This window comes from Stenella coeruleoalba (genome assembly GCF_951394435.1).
Source record: "Stenella coeruleoalba genome assembly, chromosome: 9".
Classification (NCBI taxonomy): domain Eukaryota; kingdom Metazoa; phylum Chordata; class Mammalia; order Artiodactyla; family Delphinidae; genus Stenella; species Stenella coeruleoalba.
In genome coordinates this window covers 13,669,807-13,690,634 of record NC_137155.1, presented here as the reverse complement: position 1 = coordinate 13,690,634, position 20,828 = coordinate 13,669,807, and the positions used below count along the sequence as shown (strand labels likewise).

Here is a 20,828-nt window from a genome sequence, read left to right as displayed (position 1 = left end):
GAAAGACAAGTCAGATCCTGTCTCATCTTGCTCAGAACCCTCTGTGGTTTCCTCTCCCAAGTCCCCACAATGGCCCAGAACCCCCCCTCCCTTGATCTTGCTGTTGGCCATTTCTCTGGCACCCAATTCTCTGGCCTCACCAACCACTGACCACTCATTCCCTCTCAGCCATCTCAGCCTCCTGGTCCCCTGAGGGCACTGAACAGGCTCCCAGGCCAGAGTTTTTTTCTCAGTGTCCCCTTGTGATGCTCACATGCCCCTCACCTTGCTCACGGTGGCCTCTGCTCAAGGGTCCCTTATCTGTGCGACCTCTCTGATCATCTTATATGTGACACACCCACACTCTCCCCACACTTCACTCTGCTTTATTTCTGTTCATAGCCCTCAGCACCACCCAACATCATGATGGTTCCTTATTTATTGATTTGGCTATTGTCAGTCTCCCCAAGGTATTTCAGTTACAGGACTGCCTGCATTGACCTGTCTTACTCAATGATGTGTTCCCATCACCTTGAAGAGTGGGTAGCATGGCACCCAATACTCACTCAATACATATTTGTTGAATAAATAAATAGCATTAAAAACCCTCCCAATATCAAAGTTAAATGAAGAGGAAAGAATCTCCAATAATCCGGTGCAACAACAAATCAAACTATTTTCCACTGGATTTAGAAAACTCGATTTTTAAAAATCTATCATCATCGACTATCTATTTTTATATCAAAAACTCGGGAATGTGTTTCCTAGTTGATTTCAGTGCTAATTTGAATTTACTTTTCTGCTTGTTTTTAATCAAAAAATGATTTCCTCCTGATTTTTTAAACTAAGTACTCTTCAGGTTTGATTAGAGTTTTGCTTGACATGCTAAGGAAATGAGTGCCCACGGGTGGCCCCCTCAAGATCCAGAAGCCAAGGGCGAACCTTGCAGGCAGGGTATAAATCCCACAGAGATTCCCAGCAGGACCCATCTGTTAGTGGGCATGGAGGAAAGAAGAGACACGAACCCTTGTAGCTGAAGTAGTGAGAAAGGAGAATTCAGTGACAGTCCATTTCTCATTTATTTTGTACAGGAAACAGAAAACTTTCCAGGCACAATGCATGTGCATGGGGAGAAAGCGTGCAGACGCTCAGTGGAGTAGAATGAAAGAGGATTGTGTAATGAGGCTGCATTCCACTATGGATGTTTGAGCCTTCTTGGGGCCACTGGTACCTTAATGTCATTGGGATGGACCCAGTTACATAGATTCAGGATAAGTCAGCTGGCCTTTAGTTAAAATTGTGTATTTTTAATCTATGAAACATTTGTCTAAGCAAATTAATAGCAGAAGGGTGGGATGGGGTTGGAGGCTTCTAAACCCACTGAAAAGAGCCAGTTGTTTGTAAAGACTTCTGCACATCTGTTTTCTGATGTTTTTTATGCGTGTGCCTTACTGATTTGTTAAAACAGGTCTGTTTTCCTCTTGACAACACATTACCCATTCTCATTACTGTAGGTGCTTGAGGATATTAAGGAAGCAATTCTTTAAAAATACTCCGTGACCAACAGTAGTAACTCAGGTGCTTCATCTGCTCCACTTGGTAGTGCAGCCCTTAAGTGCCAGTGATCCTGCGGATAGCTGTGTTGATACCTTATTTTAGTGTGAGTCAAAAGATAGCCTGTCATCAGTTGCAGATGAGGGTTAGAAAAGCCCAGTTAAAACGCCCTGAGTGGAGCAACATGTTTATTCATTAGCATCTGTAATGATATTAAAACAGTGTGTCAAAGAAAGGGTGTTATGTGTGTGTGTGTGTGCGCGCGCGCATGCATGGTCCAAGTGGTTAGTATACATTGGCATTTTACAGAAAGGGAAGATAAAGGATGCCAGGAAAATGTTATATCTGTGACAGAAAGTATACAAGGCTCATAGAAGATGCCGAATACCATCCCTTTACTGATGTCTATAGATGGTGAAATTTTTGATGGTAGCAAGCGTTTCTGGATCCTTACATCCCCCATCGTCCCTTGAATAACACCTCGTACACGATGAACTGTCAGTAAATACCTGTTGAATTGCATCAGCTTTGTCCTAAATAGAACCGGATTCGGAGCCATCCCCAATCATGCAAATGAAAGAGAACATAAATAAATATTAATAAAAGCTGGCCTTGCTTTAAAATTGCCCTTGTTTCAAAGGCTAGAGATTTAAAGAAATACTCAGTTAAGTCTCTTTTTATGGTTGGGGTTAGAAACAAAATATTTTGAATAGAGGTTAATACGAGAGCTGAGGAGGGTCGGGAGAGTCCATAAAAAAAAAAAAAAAAAGGAAAAACCTCCCAGTTCCTGTATTTGTGAGAGCCCAAATCCCTAGGAATGAGAAGATTTAGCTAATCTTTCCAATCACATTCTCCCTCCCTCCCACCCCCGTCTTCTTGGAATTATGTTATCTCTGCTGTCTTAAAAGCTCAGAAGCCTTTTGAATTGGAGCAGCATTCAAAGGACAGTCAAGGGTCACCCTTGGAATATTAAAGGAGAGTGGATTACAGGAGAGGGAGGAAAAAGGAGCAGCTGGGGCGAGGTGCAGCCCTGTGCAGACCCAAGGCAGAAAAGGAGAGGAAAACTCCTCAGGAGCTGGTGTTGGCCGAGAGAAACCTGCCCAGATTGCTAGGAAGGACAAGAAATAGCAAGGTAGCAACCCGTATTATTAGTCCAGCCCATGTTATTGTGTTTTGAGAGGAGAGGAAAGGAAAACACCTATTAGTGAAATCAATTAGACAATGGCCTTTTGAGCAGGGATAGAATGGCTTTTTTAGAGAACATGGCTACGGGCTTGGAAGATTAAAAGCCAGATACTGTTATAATTCAGGGATACAACTCTACAGAACTTATAGCCCCCTGACCATTCTTAAAATAATAAGACCTTAGGATTTATAAAGCAAATTCCTTCTCAAAAGACATCAGAGTAACTTAGTTTTTAAAAATCTAACGAATTTTTGGTCTTCCATCATTTATAGATGTCAAGTCTTGTTTTGGTTTTTCAAATAAAATCAGTGAATATTTAGGGAGGGCTTATGATGTGCCAAACACCATCTTAATATTTGGAGTAGGCGGATGCAGTGACAGGCCCTTACTCCTCAGCAATGGTTACTGGGGAGGCGGGGGAGATGAAGAGGTGGATCAGGAATCCCTTTGAAAATCAGATGGCAAAATGCGCACAATGTTCACACTCTGTTAGGCGAGTGGCAGACCTAGAGCAGTATATACAGCGCTTATTACTGCTAGGCACTTGGCCTGTTCTAACCATTCTCTGTCAACTATTTAATCTGCAAAGCTATGCCACGAGGCATATACCATTATTACTCCCATTTCCTCTCAGGGAAATTGAGACTCAGGCCACAGTAAGGCCCTTGCCCCAGGCCCTTCAGTGAGTAGAAAGTGACACCACTGGTGAGGCTGGCCCCAGTTGGCCCACTGTGGACCAAAGGGAGGGCATCTCTCTGCAAATTAGACCAGACAGTCCCCGACACTTTACTGCTACCTGCCTGAAAATGTCTTAGTACCGTCATTATAAAAACGTGAACGCGCTTTCTCTGGCTGTGCGTTGCCTAGCCATACTCAGCCGGAGAAAAGCTGGACCTGCCGAGTATGGAGGTTGTGGCATGCTCAGTGAGATGTGGACCCAACCAAGAAGGTACTGCTAAACCTTCAGGTTTCAAACTGGATGTTTAGGAATGTTAGTCTGTCAGCAGGGGGCAGAATGGATTTTTCTATTTATTTATGAAACTTTGAAACTATAAGGAACTACAAGGATCCTTTCTGAATAAAAGGTTTTTCTCCTCAACTGTCTGTCTTTTGCTATTCAGAGTGGAAGAATTGAATTAGATGTGTCCACATATTTAATGGATTATTCATTTAATTCATTTCTCGGAATATTTGCTTCCAAGAAAAATGATAGAATTAGAACATTTGTAATAAAATATTTCTAATGTGCTGTGTGTGTTTGATGATACTGCTCCTGAATGACCATGGGGTGCCTGGGAACGAGAGTGAATTGTGTAGGAGCAGCGTCAGAGGGAGAATCTTCTTGGTTGAACAGGAGGCATGGACAGAGCTGAGGCTGAGGCCCATGGTGGGCCGGCCATGGCCTCATCTGCAGCCACCTGAGTCCAGCACTGATGCCTTTGCTTGGTTGAGCTTATCCCCTGGACCAGACATAGCTTTGCTCTCATTCAACCTCCGTCCTAAGCAGAGAAAAAGGACTTTCCTTTTCCCCTTCAGTGTTGCTATTAAATTCTTCCATTTTGTCTTATGGTAAAACAAAGTAACACAATCATGCAAAACCAAACTCACATTTCTGGAAGCAGAATATGGGTCAGTGTGTATGTGTGTGCGATGCCAGACAGGTAAGATAGCCAAGTGAGGCCTTAGTTTCATATTGTATAGTTTCAGACGTGATTAAACGTATGATTAAAATATTAAAAATGCCAACCAAGGACAATCCTTGCCTTAACCAACCTTCCTTCCTTCCTTCCTCCTTCTTCACAATCAATCAATCAAAACACATTTCTTGAGAGCCTTTTTTTGTATCACACACAATATTGGCGCCCAGTATTGGGGATTCTGAGACATGTCTGTCTGCAAAGGGCTCAAACATCTCAGCTGTAGAGTCTACTGCTTAAGTCTTTTGGAAAAGTAAGTGATTAACCAACCAAAAAACTGTCCTGATTTTACTGCATCTGTGATGCATGGCAAATATGTAACATGGGCGGACCTGTGAAACGCTTTCTTTAAGTACACTGAAGTCTCCATACAGAATTATCTATCTATCTATTTAATGTCTATATATGTACCTCTCTCTCTCTCTCCCTCTCTCTCTCTCAAGTACCTCTTAGAATTTTTAAGATGCTAGAAAGTACGTTTTTTAGGATAATGTAGGTTGTTTTTTCTTTGTAACTCCTTAGTAACTGTACATTCAAATCTCTAAATACAAGTCCATTTTAATCTGTGGTGTTTTCTGATTAAATTCTGATACCTATTTGAAGCCGTCAGATGATAAAGAATGTATGAATATAGGGTATATGTATGCAATGTCGATACTGCTGTATAACCCCATTACCAAAAGACCAGATCTAGATGAGCCTGGATTGAACTCCTATTGATGCTTTTTCACAAAGGCAGCAGGAAATTGAATTGATGGTGCTATTAGGTTGTCAATATCAGTGTCTCCCTTTCTTCCCAGGTAAGTATATGTGAAGCATCACGCATACAGTCATTTTAACTTCTTGGGGGCAAAGGAGCTATAGAGGTACAAGGTGATGAGCTAGATGATGTGTGTCTATCTGTACACTAGATTCTTTGTAGAAGTCCAGAACTCGCTGACTACTGTTTGATTGATTATGTTGTTATTTCATCTTATGTTTTGCTTATTTATTTGCTTGTTTGCGTTTAAATACAGCTGTGTCTGATGCTCTAATCTTTAATTGGAGTTGTCTGTAGACCATTAGCAGAGTTAAGAGGATGTGGCACTCATGGTGGGACTTGGAGAAAGATAGAAACTCTTTCTATAGCAAGTGACGGGAGAAGGAGATTGTATGCTTAACTGAAGTTCAACAAACCTCAACAAAAAGACAAGAGACTCTTAAACTGTGCCCATGTGTACAAAATGAAATACCATCCTCTGACACCAAAGCAAATCAGATATTTTGCAATCTTTTTCTTAATTAATTAAATTAATTTATTTACTTTTGGCTGTGTTGGGTCTTTGCTGCTGCGCATGGGCCTTCTCTAGTTGCAGTGAGTGGGGGCCACTCCTCGTTGTGGTGCGCGGACTTCTCATTGCAGTGGCCTCCCTTGTTGCAAAGCAGGGGCTCCAGGCGTGCAGGCTTTAGCAGTTGTGGCTCGTGGGCTCTAGAACGCAGACTCAGTAGTTGTGGCGCACGGGCTTAGGTGCTCCGCGGCATGTGGGATCTTCCCAGACCCGGGCTCGAACCCATGTCCCCTGCATCGGCAGGGGGACCCTTAACCCCTGCGCCACCAGGGAAGCCCAGATATTTTGCAATCTTTTTTTTTTTTTTCGGTACGCGGGCCTCTCACTGTCGTGGCCTCTCCCATTGCGGAGCACAGGCTCCGGACGCGCAGGCTCAGCGGCCATGGCTCACAGGCCCAGCCGTTCCGGGGCATGTGGGATCCTCCCAGACTGGGGCACGAACCCGTGTCCCCCGCATCGGCAGACGGACTCTCAACCACTGCGCCACCAGGGAAGCCCTGCAATCTTATTTTATCCTTCCAAGATGGTTCTGGGCATTCATCTTAACTAACTATCCCCTAGATAAAATGTTGGGGATTGATGAAGGCAATAGTGTAAGTTGCCCAAGGCATCTTCTGAACAGGGGTTCTGGACTCTATTTCACTCTGTAAATGACCATGCCTGCTCCCTAAGACACCGTGGGTCATCACCCAGTGTAGTGGGTTATGTTGCAGTGGCCTAAGCCAGTTTTTATTTGCACAATTACTGGGTTCTTTTTAGTGGTTGATGGCAGTCAGTAATGGTTCGAGATGGGGGAGACCTTGCTACATCCCCAAAGCCTTCCTACCTGCTTATAATGAAATCAAGCTCTGAGACCAAAAGCTGCCATACATAACATAGTTATTAAATATCCCCAAATATTATTATCCCCCAAATTATTAATCATCCCCAAATAGTTTGTTCAACCTGTTTGTATGCTTGATAAAGTCATAGCTGTTTGTCGTTTTGGGTGAACAGAGCACATCTGGTATGGAAGGTTCATTAAAGTAGGTGTGGCAAGATTCTAGAAGCAAGATGAGTTTCCCTCACGGTCAGCATTAGGCAACTAGAACTCTCTGACCCAAAGATTGGACATGGGACAGTTTGGGGGTCAAACCTTAGGCCACTAGCCCCAAGAACATAAGCAACAGGACTTTCTGGATTTTTAATATTCTCTGGTTCCACTCAAGGGTGGAGAACGTCTCCAAAATATTTTAGCCAATACATATATCTTGAATATGACTAATTTAACCAAGTGAGAACTCATTTCTAACCTCCATTAATGCTGATCAACAATTTCACTCAAAATTAATATAAACTGTACTAATTAGCAAAATGTAGAGTGAGGGAGTGGGGACAGTGAACAGAGGTAGCTGTGGAATTTGTGGTGGCCAAGCCTGGAGTAGGGACTTTCTGATTAAACACCAGCCCTGGAGCATGAATACTGTTTAAGGCAGCTGACCGAGCCCAGGGTAGACCTCAGGGGTCTGAAAACCTTTTCTGTAAAGGGGCAGAGAGTTAAGTATTTTGGTCTTTGAAGGCCATAAGACAGAATCTAGGCTGCCCTTAAGGAAGGGACATGACCTTGGAAAAGGCAGCTCCTGGGAAGGACTCAGGGGTGAGCCATCCTTAGCCAGCATTCCGGGCAGCTGGGAAATGAGTGCCTTGGTCCTAAAGCAGGGATCTAGGTAGCACATTGCAGCATCCACTATAGTGTACACTTCTGGTCCAATCTGAAGGCATGGAAAGAAAAACAACTCACAGTCCATTGGATGCCTTAATGAGGGAAGAGGTGTGGTGAAAATGGTCTCTCTGTGTAACACTTTCTACCTTTCAAAACATATTCACATGCAGTATCTGTACATGACCTCGCTCAGGTCTCATATTTTTCCCTTGAGATGCGTAAAGCCATGTTGGTACAGAATCCAAGAAGAAAGAGATGGTGATTCACCGCCAGTCATGCAGATGCTAAATCAGGGGATATCCATGAAGTCTCCTGAAGTTTCCTCAGTACTTCACTACTTCACTCTCGAAACCCAGCATTTATTTTGAGTTTTGAATGCCCTGCTTGATTTTCACAAATATTCATCTTCTTTATTTTGGGATGGGTTAAATAAAATGTTGGCCACACTAACTAAAAGTAGAGAGACGAGAAAGAAAAAACAGTTGTGAGTACTGGGTTGAAGTAGGCAACCTAGGTTGGGATCAGCATGTTGCTGTGAAAATCTATTGTGGGATTATCAAGGGTATACGTTTGAGTTTTGTAATTAAATTTATTGTAATGCAATTTTTTGTCTGTTGAGTATTTGCTAAAAATGTGGGATTTCCAGCTTTTCTCAAAACAGTTTTTGTTTGCAGTCTAGGAAGTGACATTTAAAATAAAATTATCAGTGGTGGGTAAATTTATGGTGTTTTTAATGTCTTGTGATCTTCATTAATTTTCAGAATTTTCAACTATATTATACATATACATATAAAGAAAAATATGTACACATATAAAGAAAAACATAAAAATAAACTATGGTCTTATTTCCAAAAGTCAAATAGAATATCTTTTTAAAACTTATTGATAGAAGGAGGAAGTATTGCATAATACTTAGAAAAATTAGAAATTCTTTGTAAGTTTTGGGGGAAAACATTCTTTGGTACATTAAATTTCATATTGAGAACTAACTTCCTTAACCTTAATAATATTTGGTAATTGGTTAAAGAAAGAGAAAAATTGCTTTTTCTTTCCATGGCTAAGGTAACAGAATCCACACTTGAAGTTTCCTTTTCCCCAAACCCGCTAAGGTCAACTTTCTTCCTCTTCATTCATTTATGATTTTGATTTTTACTTCTCAGTGGGAGAAATTAAATACAAAATGTGATGCCGTCTTTGCATCTTAAATTGTCTGTAGGTAATTTGTTCTGCTGATTCCTAAATTGAAATGTAGCATTTTAGGGGTGGGGGGAGGGAAACCCAATATACTTTTTTTTCTTTATAATGGATATAATTTTTCTATCGAGTTCTAGAAATAGATCTGTTGAGTGCAACTTTGCCCTACTCTGGCGCTTTGTGACCAAATGAATTGTTCCCTTGGATTTTTGAAGCCTGCCTGCCTGCCTATCTTATAAATATTTTCCTCAAAGCTGTTCTGATTGCCTGCTTCATAGTTGGTTTGTATGTACATAAAAATATGCTGGACTGAGTTCAAGCTCAGTTTAGAGGGGCGAGGGTATTTCCATCGCGTGGCTGCCACCAGACACGGATGTTTTGCTGAGTTAATAATAATCTCCCTATCTTTAGTTTCCCTTACTATAAAATGAGAATGATTATGCTTACAAAAACTCTGTTGGTTAAATTATTGAAGGCCTTTAGCTGAATTATATCTTTGTTTATCTGGTATTATTTTTAACAGCCTGGTGAAAGCCCAAGTCAAATTCTTTGCTTTGCACAGTGCCCTATATCTGCTCTTCAAGTAAAGGTTTTACAACAGAAATACATGGGGACATCCTTATTTAAGAATTAAAGGGTATCAGAAATTAGCACACAAAGAGAGTATTTACAGTTAGTATATACTAAGCTGTGTATAACTGTATATGAATAAATGGTAAGGAATATTAATTAGGTAAAAGAATGTAAGAAGCACTGGACAGATATGTACTTGTTGAAGACGTCTAGCCTATTATTATAGAATAGTTAAAAATTCGAACTGTAATTTACGTTAGCTGTAATCTAAGCAGGCACAGTCTAAAATGTTTCAAGAAGCACGAGATCCGTTAGATAATATACTGAAGACTAAGGAAAAGGTCTTCCATGGTCAGATAATTGTGGGAAGTGCTACCTTAGGCAGAGTTGAATTGATTTCTTTCCTGGTAGACTTTTCTGCTGTGTTTTCCACGTGGGTATGATTACAAAAATCCTTTATTGTAGAATCTCTTTTAGGACAAGTGTTCTGTGGAATGCACTTTGGAAAATACTGTTTTATTTTGACCCTTTCATTTTCCAGATGAGAAAACCGTGGGTGAGAGTGGTTAAGTGATTGCTAAGATTATGTAGCGCATGACACTGTCTGATGTCCTCTCTACCATTCCCTGTCACCCCATGGATTTTACCTAAGCAGCGTCAGACAGAGAGGTGTTTTTTTTCTAGAGTCTGAAGAGAAGAAGATAGTATACACAGCATACTGTGGGAATTGGTTATCCAGGGTTTAACACCCTTCCCAGTCCATAATTCAAGTTCTGGGAAACCCCATGGGTTACCTAGTCCATGAGCCTCGGTTATTTTCACGCAGTAGAGGGTGCTGTATAAAAAGCTGCTGATCCTTGGAAATGAAATCTACTGGGGTTCAAAATACAGCCTCACCACTTATTAGCTGTGGGGTAAGTCACCTAACCTTTCTGAGTCTCAGTCCTTTTTCCCTAAAATGGGGTTAATACCTTGCATACTTTGAGTGACATTAAGTATATCTGAGGTGCTATTTGGTAAAGGCATTCAATACATGCAATCTATTTTTATTTTTTAACAATGCACAAAGGAGGTTTAAATAATTGCTGTGTGGTCTGATGCTGACTGCAGTCCTTTCATTGTAGGACATGGTGAAAATTTTTGAGATTTTGCTAATGGAATCTACATCTCTTATTTCTTCTTTTTTTACTGTCTGGCTTCTTGGGTCTCTTATGACCCTTGTGAATTCCTGTATTGGCACATGCATCTCCTATTGCTTATACTTGACACTGTTCCATCTTGGACAAGTCCCTTTCTTCAGTCAGGGCCGATGAACAAACTGCAGAGAAGTCCCAACTTCTACCACTCTAGTTGTGACAATTTCAGATTTCCAAGTAAGAAGTCTTCACCCACTATTTTTTTGCCTGCACTAGCTCTTTCTGTTCCTATCTGCTGCTGCAGCAATCCTTGTACATGTGAAAGTTGTAGCTCTCTGACATTCCTGCAAGCACCCACGTCGGTGCACGTTGGAAATCCTTTCCTTACTCTGGGAGAAAGGATTTCACAGACTGACGTCACGTTTGGCAGGGAGAAAACAACTTCCAAGCCAAGTGCTGCTTGAAAGAGGTACGCCCACCCCAGTCGCTTATAAGACTGTGCTCAGGGGTTACTGCTTGTGACGCAGTTTCAAATGGACCCCCCAGTGGCTATAGCTGTGCTTAAAAGCTGTCTGCTCTCTGCCTCTCTGGGGCTTTGCTCTTTAACCATGTCATGCACATATATATGTGGCCTACAGCTGCATCATGGGAAAATGTAGAGCATTTTGTAGGATGAAAATCAGATGAGTACTTGGATGACTAACTCCTGAATTTTCAAAGCTCAGGTCACTGAGAGGCACTAGTTGGGAACCTAGCCGTGGATGAGGGTACCTAAAAGTAATTTAAAGAAGAAGAGCTAATGGGCAGTGAGTATACGCCATCTGCCAGTACATGCTTTGCACACATCAGCCAGACTGAACATCTTAAAAGATTTAAGTGCACTTGAACTTAGCAGCTGCATTTCAGCTCCTCTATGGGATTCGGGATTCAGTTTGACCATTCACAAATAAAGCAGGAATAGAATATCCTTTTCTTAAGTCTGCCCAGGTACTCACTGATACATGCATAACCGTGTTTGGCTTATCACGAGGGTAGTGAATGTCATTGTAAACACAAGTCTACCATTAACACCATCTTCAGGAATGCTCCAATGAGCAGTGTGGCCACAGAGACTGGGTGTCTTAAAGGCATGAGTCACACCCGCTCCTTTAGATCAGAGAGATTGCGGACTCAACCTTTTATAAAGTAAAATAAATGCACTAGAATTTAAACCTGGTCCCTTTCCTTCATGTGAAGCTATGAGGTAAGGCAATGTTTCCTTTTCTACCTCACTCTGCTCTGCTTACCGAATCAGAAGACTCCAAACACGTGGTCTTTCTTAGATACATAGGAAAGAAATTGGGGGAAATTTGGAGACTTTTGTGTCTCCTTTCCCCTCTGCCTGCCCCATTCTCCTCCCCCCAACCCCCCATTTTCAAGCGCTCCAAACCTCCACCTCCAAACACAGTAAATGAAATGCTAATCTATCACCAGCAAATTTAGGCTGACAATACTGTGAATCGACCGTATTGATGACATTGATTACATTTCAAATATTTACACTACAGTGAGACAAGCCTAATTTATTCTCTAAAGAGTTCAAGGTAGGGCTCAACCGTTTCCGAGTGGGGGAGACAATGGAGAAATGTTTGTGGTTGCTATCTGCAATAATCTGATGCTGACAGAGAGTAGTATTTTATTTAGTAATTAACAGTGTAAAGGGGAGAGAAGCTGTCATGTTGGTTCTTAAGCTGGAGAATGTGATGAAAGATGATATCTGCGATCTCATCCTTTCTACTTGTTTAGGATTGTCAGGATGAGAAATGTCAGCATTATGAAAGCTCGGCTCTGCTCTTGATATGATAAAACCCTTCAAAAGCCAGTCTTCCTCCATCCCTCGTCCCCCTCCTTTCTTGCTCTCTCTCTCTGCACTTGCTTTTTATTTATCCTGTTTTGTTAGATGGCAGAAATATAATTCTTTTCTTTCTTCCTATTATAAGCCACCATTTTTGTTTTATTATATGTTTCACAACCCCTAATGCCCCACTGAAAATTACCTTGTTAAATGACAGTGTTTCAAAGCCATGAATCCTTTCCACCATTCCCTCAGAGGTTTGAAACAGTCAACAGACTGTAAAGAATAAATAATAAAAAAGTATTGATTATTTTGATGACTGTGAGATTCAATTAAGTATTAATTTTGCCCTCCAGTGGACCTATCAAGGTATTCAAAAGGGAGGATTTGGCTCAGCTAAATGCGTGCTGAGTGCTTCAGACTTAAATAGGGAGAAAATGTGTTTACCTACAGTATTTGAAGAAGAAGTGCATTGATGCACAGAGTCCAATATTTAAGTGCTGTGCAAATTAAGCCCTGATGACAGTGACATTGTTTTCCGTGGTATGAGTATTGACTAAAGAAGTGAATTTGATGACAGCTTAAACTATTTGTATTGATTAACATTTTCATAGATTATCATGTGTCATATCAAATTCACTTTTCAGGCATGAATACATTAAAAAAAAAATAACCCCAGGCTTACCACAACCAATGTAATGATGGGACAAGACAGCATGCGGCCCTACCTGCCCCTGCGCTGGTCACCTGTCTCCTGCTCAGGAGCCATTTAAGCATGAACTTGGCAATAAATAGCTCACAGAACACGCAAAAGGGGCACTTCCGGCTTTTCTCTCCCTTCTGCCTCTGATACCTGTGCCACCGCAATAGCATGCGTCTTAGTTTGCAAATGGAATAGAAGGCTGCCCTTGGAAAAATATTGCTGATCCTAAAATGCCCTCCTAACGAGCTGAAGATAAAGCAGATTTAAATTATTGGGGGGTAAAGTTTGCCTTTTCGGAGGTGATCTTTGACTTCTTTTTCTTTAATGCTCTGGGCATAGGATGCTCTAGGTATCCGAATTATTGAACAGAGTTTGTAAGTATTTTTCCAATTCCTTTCAAAAACTGTAAACCAATTTTCATCTCTTTTATTGTTTGCTTTCAAATGTTCATTTGATTTGGGGTCAGCTGCAGTCCCAAATCTGGGACCAGCGAAGTCAACTTCTAAGGGTGCTGCTAGAATTTACATAAGAAATCTCTTTCATTCCATTGAAAGCCTTTGGACGACTCTTTTCTCCCTGTCTCTTTTTTCTGCTCTCGGGATAGGGTTTAATTGCTTCTCCCCCAGGGAGAGGGCTTCCTAAAATAGCCCTTGGGTCCTCCCTAGGGTGCTCCTTCCTTTTGAGTCTGTTGCCGAAGTACAAACCCCGCACTTTCTTTTTTTTTTTTTCTCTCTTCTTGCATTCAAGACAGCACAAGGTGTAAAAACATTTGCACAAAAGCACATCCCACAATTAAAGCTGTGTTGGTTAGGTTGCTTTCAAAGAAGTTTTTTCTTTTCTCTCTCTCTCTCTCTTTTTTTCCTCAGAAGCCTCCTGCATCTTTCTCATGCTAGTTGAGCTTTAATAGGGTGGGGAGGAATGGAGAACTCGGATCTGTAATAGCTCTTCACTTGACTGCAGCCAGCAATAACAGCGGGAGCAGTCAGAGATAAGAGAGAGGGGAGAGAGGGAGAGTCTGTGTGTGGAAGAGAGAGAGAAGAGGAGAGGGAGACAGAGGACACGCACACACTCAAGCAGCCACTTTTTTTTTTCCTCCCCTTCACTCTTTTCCCCCATCCTAGGATCCAATGATAGCTGGACAAGTCAGTAAGCCCTTGCTGTCAGTGCGGAGTGAGATGAATGCGGAGTTGGGAGGTGAGGACAAGGCTGCTACTTCAGACAGCGAGCTGAATGAGCCCCTGCTTGCGCCCGTGGGATCAAATGACAGCGAGGACACTCCCAGCAAGCTCTTCGGTAAGTCTGTCTAGGTCTTTCATTTCACTCCTACCATGATGTCCGGAAGAGCCATCCACGCCCTCACCCCCTCCTCTTTTTTTTTTTTTTTCCTGTTCATTCAATTTTCTTCTAAGTACCAAAGAGGACCTTGGCATCTTGGAGGGGCTGAACCACCCCAGCTGATGAAGCCAGCTGGCTGGGAGGGTGTCCTCCAAACTTTTCCCAACCAGGAACTTCCTCCTGCCCCTTTGCACTGGTCAGATACTGCTAGCGTCCCCGGGCTAGAGATCATGGGGGAAAAAAGAAGAGGAGAATCATCGTCAGGAAATCAGTTCCATTGTGAGAATTGGTTAACGTTTATTGAATAAATATCGACTCGGTTTCGGGTTGCTTCGCAGCCTTTTGTTAAGGGGAAGGAGAGTAAAGAGTTATTATCTGTAGTCAAAAGACCAGAGAGGGGAACTGAAAAATATCAATACCGGTCATTCTCTGCCAGGTAAACAAAGGTGGCTACGGGAAGGGCACAAAGACATAACATTTTTGTGATCACAATTAGAATGAACATCTCTTCTTTTAAAAGGGTGATGAGGGAAGAAAATAGGTCCTTGGCATCCCTCGCCTCGGCCGCTCTCCTTTAACAGAGGTTTATAGCCTCATCCTAATGTAGAGGCAGCCCAGAACCTTTTTAGAAATCTTCGTTTCGTAAACAAAACAAGAACAAACAGAGTGCCACTCCAGCAAAGACATCTGTCATTCAAACAGATGACACTCTGTAAGCCAACTCAAGCAACTGTGATCTCTAATCAGAAAGGGGAGCAGGCTGTGTTGAGGCGCGTGACTGAGTGATGGATGGTGATAGATGTCTCTGCTGGGAAAGCACTTTATGGGATAGAGTGACATTAGGTTTTCAGAACAGTTGTTCCTGAAACACTTGCTTTTAATTATTTCCAAGTGTTTATATACTTCTGACACTAAATGTATATTATCTATACACATATATAACACATACTAACCTGTTCATACATATATATACTAACCTGATATATATATCTCAGAGATATATATGTATTGATCAGGCAGAGAACAGGTTAAAAGCTGTCAAGTGCCTGAACTGTAAAGAAACACAACATCATGGCATAGACTCCTTTATTAAGAAAGTCATTAATTCAGTTAAAAACATGAGCTTAAAAAATAACTATAGAAAAATGCAGCTTAGTTTGGCAACTCTAGGCCAGCTTCAACACAGGAGTGTTCCTCTGATTTTAAATACTCACTCAGTCAAACACTAGAGGAGTATTGCAGAGAAACTTTCTGTATCAAATTTTCTGTTGGTAAAATACTGTTTTGTAGTTAAGAGTATAGGAGATGCCAGTTTCAAGAAATTTTTTCATATGACCCTTTCTTGCAAAAGCGGCAATTCCACTTCTGACATAAATTTTCCATACCTAGGCATTAAGGTTTTAGTATTTTTACTTTAAAGAAATATTTTGTTGTAGTCTGAGTTTTTATCTGTGTAAGAAGAGTTATGTCCTAAAACACTCATTTCATTTCAAGGGGTTAGTGAGAGAAGGCAGATAAAACTGTAAATTGCAGGAAGGCAGAAGCCATGCTCCAGCCTCTTTGATGTTGAATATACTAATACTAAGCACTCTGACTTTTAAAAAGTAATCAATTGTGAATTCAACATAACTGAAGATAATGGATTATGTGTTCCTAAACTTTGCTTGCATTTTTTAAAAGTAAATGCTTTTTGTGGACTTTGACTTAAAACCTCAACTTGTTGTTGTTGGTTTTTTTTTTCAAATAAACCAACAGAAGGGTAATTAATTTGGCTTCTCAACATTTGTTTAGATTTTCCAAGGTTGAAAATTGTCATAGATTTGTTATGTCACCTCTTACTGATTGGCATGTGTAGAGAAATAAGCTTAAAAAAATCCAAGGTTGGGGGCGGGTCAAAGAAATTTGAATTAAAAGTTCTTTGAAGATATATCTTAAGTGGAATCTTTACGGGGTAACCTAAGGAATCATAGTGTAGTTTAGAAATCTTAGCAGGTTTTAGAAGGTACTCATCTTTACTTTGGAATACTCACCTTCTGAGTTTGTGCGAGAGAATCCAGCAAAATCTACATCTTATATCTACTATTTCTTGTTTATTCACTTTTATTTGGTCTCTAGAGTGCTTTTTAAACACAATGTGAATATTTTCCAGTTTCCTATTAGGTTAAAAGAAATCAGTAGATGAACAGTTTTGAAAACTTAAGAAAAAAAATTGGAGACAATTTGAGAAAGACAGAATAGAAAGCAGCCCAGAAGGATGCTTTTTTTTTTCTTTTTTGCAAAGTAAGCTGTGATTTTATTGTGACATTCTCATCGATGGAAAATTAACTGAATATTTATTCTGTCCATTTCATTTTACAGTAATCTTACCATTTATTATCTCATTGGTCTCTCAGGTTTCCTTAGCTACTGGTTCTATTATGCTCTCACCTTTTAATATTATTGGGACTTAGCATTAGGAACTCTAGTCTATGTAACTGGCTAAAACTTTCTAGTATAATTCTCAGAATTTTACTAGAAAGCAACTAGTTTACTACCAACTTTGGCAACACTTAATGGGTGGTAATTTAATGGATCATTATTTTACTTGACGTATGCTCAAGTTTTTTGTTTCCGTATATAGTTGTGATTATACTCTTCACTTGGTAATGAAGAACTATATTCTTCACGAATAACTGAGAGCGTCCAGGTTTATCTCTAAACAGTGCTTTTCTAACATACTCTCTCAAACCATCACTCTTACAGCATATTCATTGTATTTTTGAAAACTGAGCTTCTGGAGTGAAAGGAGCAGATTAAGACAAATTTTTTTTGTATATCTTGGTCTGTTTACTTTTGTGGAGAGACATTTACCAGTGAGAGGAGACAAGAAGAGTTCCATTTTTTATTGTACACGAAATTTCAGTATAAATGGATTTCTTTGGAGTATAGTCCCCCTTTTGTGTCTTGTTGAAATTAGCAGTCCAGAGGACGTCTGTTTCTCTCACAGAATGGCACCTTCAGCCCAAAACTACAGGAGGAAGGCTAATACGGATGCCCTCTATGGATAAACAAAGGAAATTCCATTTGTTTATAAACAAATAAAAAGGAACCATTGGGCCTTTTTATGCTTCTCCTTAAATTGCACCTCTGCACTTTACAGCATCCAAAGGGAAACACACTCTGCAGAATGTTTCAGTGTTCTGAGCAGCTCAGAATAACAGAAGAAACCAGAAGCCATATGCCAGCCTAAAGAGAAAGTTCAGAAAAGGGCCCTTGTGTTTTATAAAGTAATTACATCAGAGGTAATGTTTTGCTTAACTTGAACAGCCATGGAAACTAAAGTACACTTAGGAGGGATGAATCCTCATTTCATTGAGAAATGTGTGGTTAGCTCGTTCTCTGTGATATCATTAAGTGGTACATTATTTATTCTTGTAAAGCCTGTGGAATAACTCTTCCTTTTTCAGTTCCTGACTGTATTATGCAAAGCTCTGAGCCGTAGGAAACAGTATGGAGGAGAGTAGACTTGCACGTCGGGAGGTATTATCAGAGAATCTGGTTCTGTGTCTCCCTGTGTTTCAGCTGCGTGATCAGATGAGTGATACCATGCAGGGCTGGTCATTTAATATGTGATGAGTGATGTACATATCGGAAACCACTCTCAAAACTGGCCTTTGGCAAACAGTCTCAAAGGGATGAGGTTGCTGTGTTTCTCCAGTGACATTTATAGCACTCGTGTCAATGTGGTGCTTCAGTTTTAGTTATGCCCATCAAGAAAGAATTCAGTTTTCCACATTCAGTCAAGTTGGATGCTAAAATTCAAATGGTAGCATCAACAGCTTGGTGAGGAAAATGGCCCCAGAAAGGATAAAAATAATATATATCCCTAGAAAAAATATCTGTACTAAAGTTTTCCCATGCAGTCTCAGCAGAAGAAGTGAGATCGTATAAAACATGCACTAAATATTTTCTCTCATATATATTTGAAATTCCAAAGACGATTTATTAACAGTCCTCCTCCTGGGAATATTTTTATTGTTTCAAGTTGAACCTCATGATTGCTTTTCCTCAAGTCCCAACTACCTTGGGTGGCTGGGTTAGTTTCTTAGTGGTACCACACTGCACGGGAACTGGGCACACAGCTCTAAAGCCTTGAGCTGAGACATAAACAAACAAACAAAAAAACCGTTTATAAACCTTGTGCCTGAAATAAAAATTGGTGGTTGGTTTTCTCTTATGATATTGTGTTTCTCTGGGTTAAAAAGAAATTGCATGCAATGATACCTGTGAGGGTGGGTATTTTCAACGTCACTTATCTGTGAACTATTGCAAAAGGGTTGAAAGTTGGGTCAGTGATTCTTAGCTAGAAAATGCAGTATCTGTAGGGTTTTTCTTTTCCTTCCCTTTCCGTTATCTTTCTCATAGAAACATGTATTAAAAGATTTTTTTTTTTAAATTGCCATCCAGTTTGACTTGATTAGAATTTATGGCAGTGGAGTCGTTTCCAATGACAAAAGGATAAAGGACTAAATTGTCTGTCACCCCTTGAGGCAGTGGTCTCTGCAGGTCAGCGTGGAGGTCATTGGTTGGGCGTTATAAGGACTGCACTCAGTGGTGAACCTGCCTCTTGCCTGTGCATAAGTGGAGGCCTTCATTATAGCATCACTCACTCTCTTTATTACTTTATTTAAACATCTTTCAATGCCTTGATATTTGTAATATTCTGATAAAATATGCTGGGGCCAAGTAATCAGTAATGGGGCTTAAGCCCAAGAGGGTTTTAGCTGGTAGTTGATGAGGAAAATTCCCTAGAGAAATAGATTTACTGAAAATATGAACCATGTTTCTGGATCTTTTAAAGTTTCAATGTTATAGCCATTGAAAATGCATACTATATTTTTCACTGAAGAGAGTGTGTTTTGTTAGAGAAACATTAAAACAGCATCTTTTAAAATCAACTAACTAATCCGAGTAATAGATTTGAGGCTAAACCAGTTATTTAAAAAAAAAAAAAAGAAAGAAACCAGTAGAAACCTGTATTTGTGTAAGTAAATGAGATGCATGATAAGGTATTTGCCAAAAATCAATTATGGTTTCATACAAGCCCTTGTGGTGCTTCAAACAAGCCCTTGTGGTGCTGTTCTCTGACTACTGAGGGGGAAATGCACATTTAGAGACATTTCTTAACATTTAAGAAAATCTACTGCACCAAGGTATTTCTTTAAAAAGTCCAGTGTGTGTGTTTAGACAAATTTAGTGTCCCCCACTCCCAGAAAACATTGAGATACTGCACTGATAAATAAATCCACTTTAAATAGCATTAATGTGTAATCTTGGAAATAAAAGTAAATTCTTATCAAATGGCAGTGATGTTCAGACTTCACACCATGTTCGTTACATTGAGCTGTGTTCATTTCTATGGGGCACTTTGATGGAGGGAAGTGCACAATACATGATGTAAGATTCAGTGGGGACTTTCTCACTGCCTTCTTTTTCCATCTCTTTGCCATGCCTGGGGTACTCAGGTTAGACCTCTGTATAGAGAAGAAAGTTCTATATTGCAGTGTCTGAGGATGCTACTACCTGGTGACACATTAGTGAATCAAAATGCTGATACAGATTTACACTTTTTCTTTCATTTTGATTGCTAGGATGCTTATATTTTGTTGTCCTTGTTGTTAAATGGTGCTGTAAAAAATCTGAAAGAAGACAAAGTATTAGAAATGACACTACTCTGTACCATCATCCCTTAAAATGATCCCATTGTAGTCTTTTTATCATCTGGGATGTTTTAACTTAAAGGTTACGTGGCATCATAGTGTTTTTGTAGTTCGTCCGGCTCAGTTTATGTCATAATTAATAAATAGAGGTGCATTTCGGTTTCAAGCTCCCAAGACTCAGCCCTTAAGTAGATTGCTTTCTTTCCCAATTACCTGATTTAATGATAGAGTGAGCATTATTCTTTTTCAAGAATTGACCAAATAAATATTTTCCCCCACTTCAAAAATGAGATGTTAAGTGACTGTTGGCAGTGGACTTTGCTGGTTATTAGGCAGTAAACAGATAATTTGTGAGAGAGCAGATATTTTCTTTGATTGGCGACCTTGCTGGTTTATGTTTGGGGATTAATAATACATCAGACATTCACACATTAAAAAGAAAGTAGATGTGAAGGAGGAGGGGTAGAGGATGCAGTTCTGCCATGAGGCTGCTCCAGATTATCCGGGCCTTCCCTGGGAACGGGGGCGGTCAGAGGCGCCGGCACGCTTGCCCAAATATGCACCTGGCTCCACTTCACATGCTTCTTGATTTTCTTATGCTAAAGAAAAAGATAGCAAAGTGTTTATACCAAACTGGCACCCTGTCAGGGGGCAATCTGTGTAAAGTTTCCTGCTGTCAGGTTAATAAATTTTTAAAAAATATCCAAAGGCAGAGGTAGCTAGAGAAAGCTCATAGTAACAGTTGCCATTCTCCAGCAGATGGGTGGATGGGTTTTCTCTTTAACAGCCAACGTGGCTCTGGAATTTTCTCATTTGTTGTCTTCCTAGGTTCTATACTTCACTGGTGTTTTTGTTCAGCTTTCCTTTTATTAAAGCCATTTCAGTCTTACTTTTTAAATGTTTTCCCT

The 20,828-nt window shown here is 40.3% G+C and overlaps 1 protein-coding gene across 2 annotated transcripts in view; it reads left to right on the top strand.

The window, feature by feature from the left end:
- POU6F2 (POU class 6 homeobox 2) overlaps positions 1-20,828 on the top strand; it is a 464,893-nt gene that overhangs the window by 78,937 nt on the left and 365,128 nt on the right. For both annotated transcript variants that reach the window (XM_079931511.1, XM_079931510.1), the window contains one exon: positions 14,008-14,179. In XM_079931511.1, coding sequence (XP_079787637.1) covers positions 14,014-14,179 — 166 coding nt within the window. In that variant the 5' untranslated portion in view covers positions 14,008-14,013. The remainder of the gene's footprint in view (positions 1-14,007; positions 14,180-20,828) is intronic.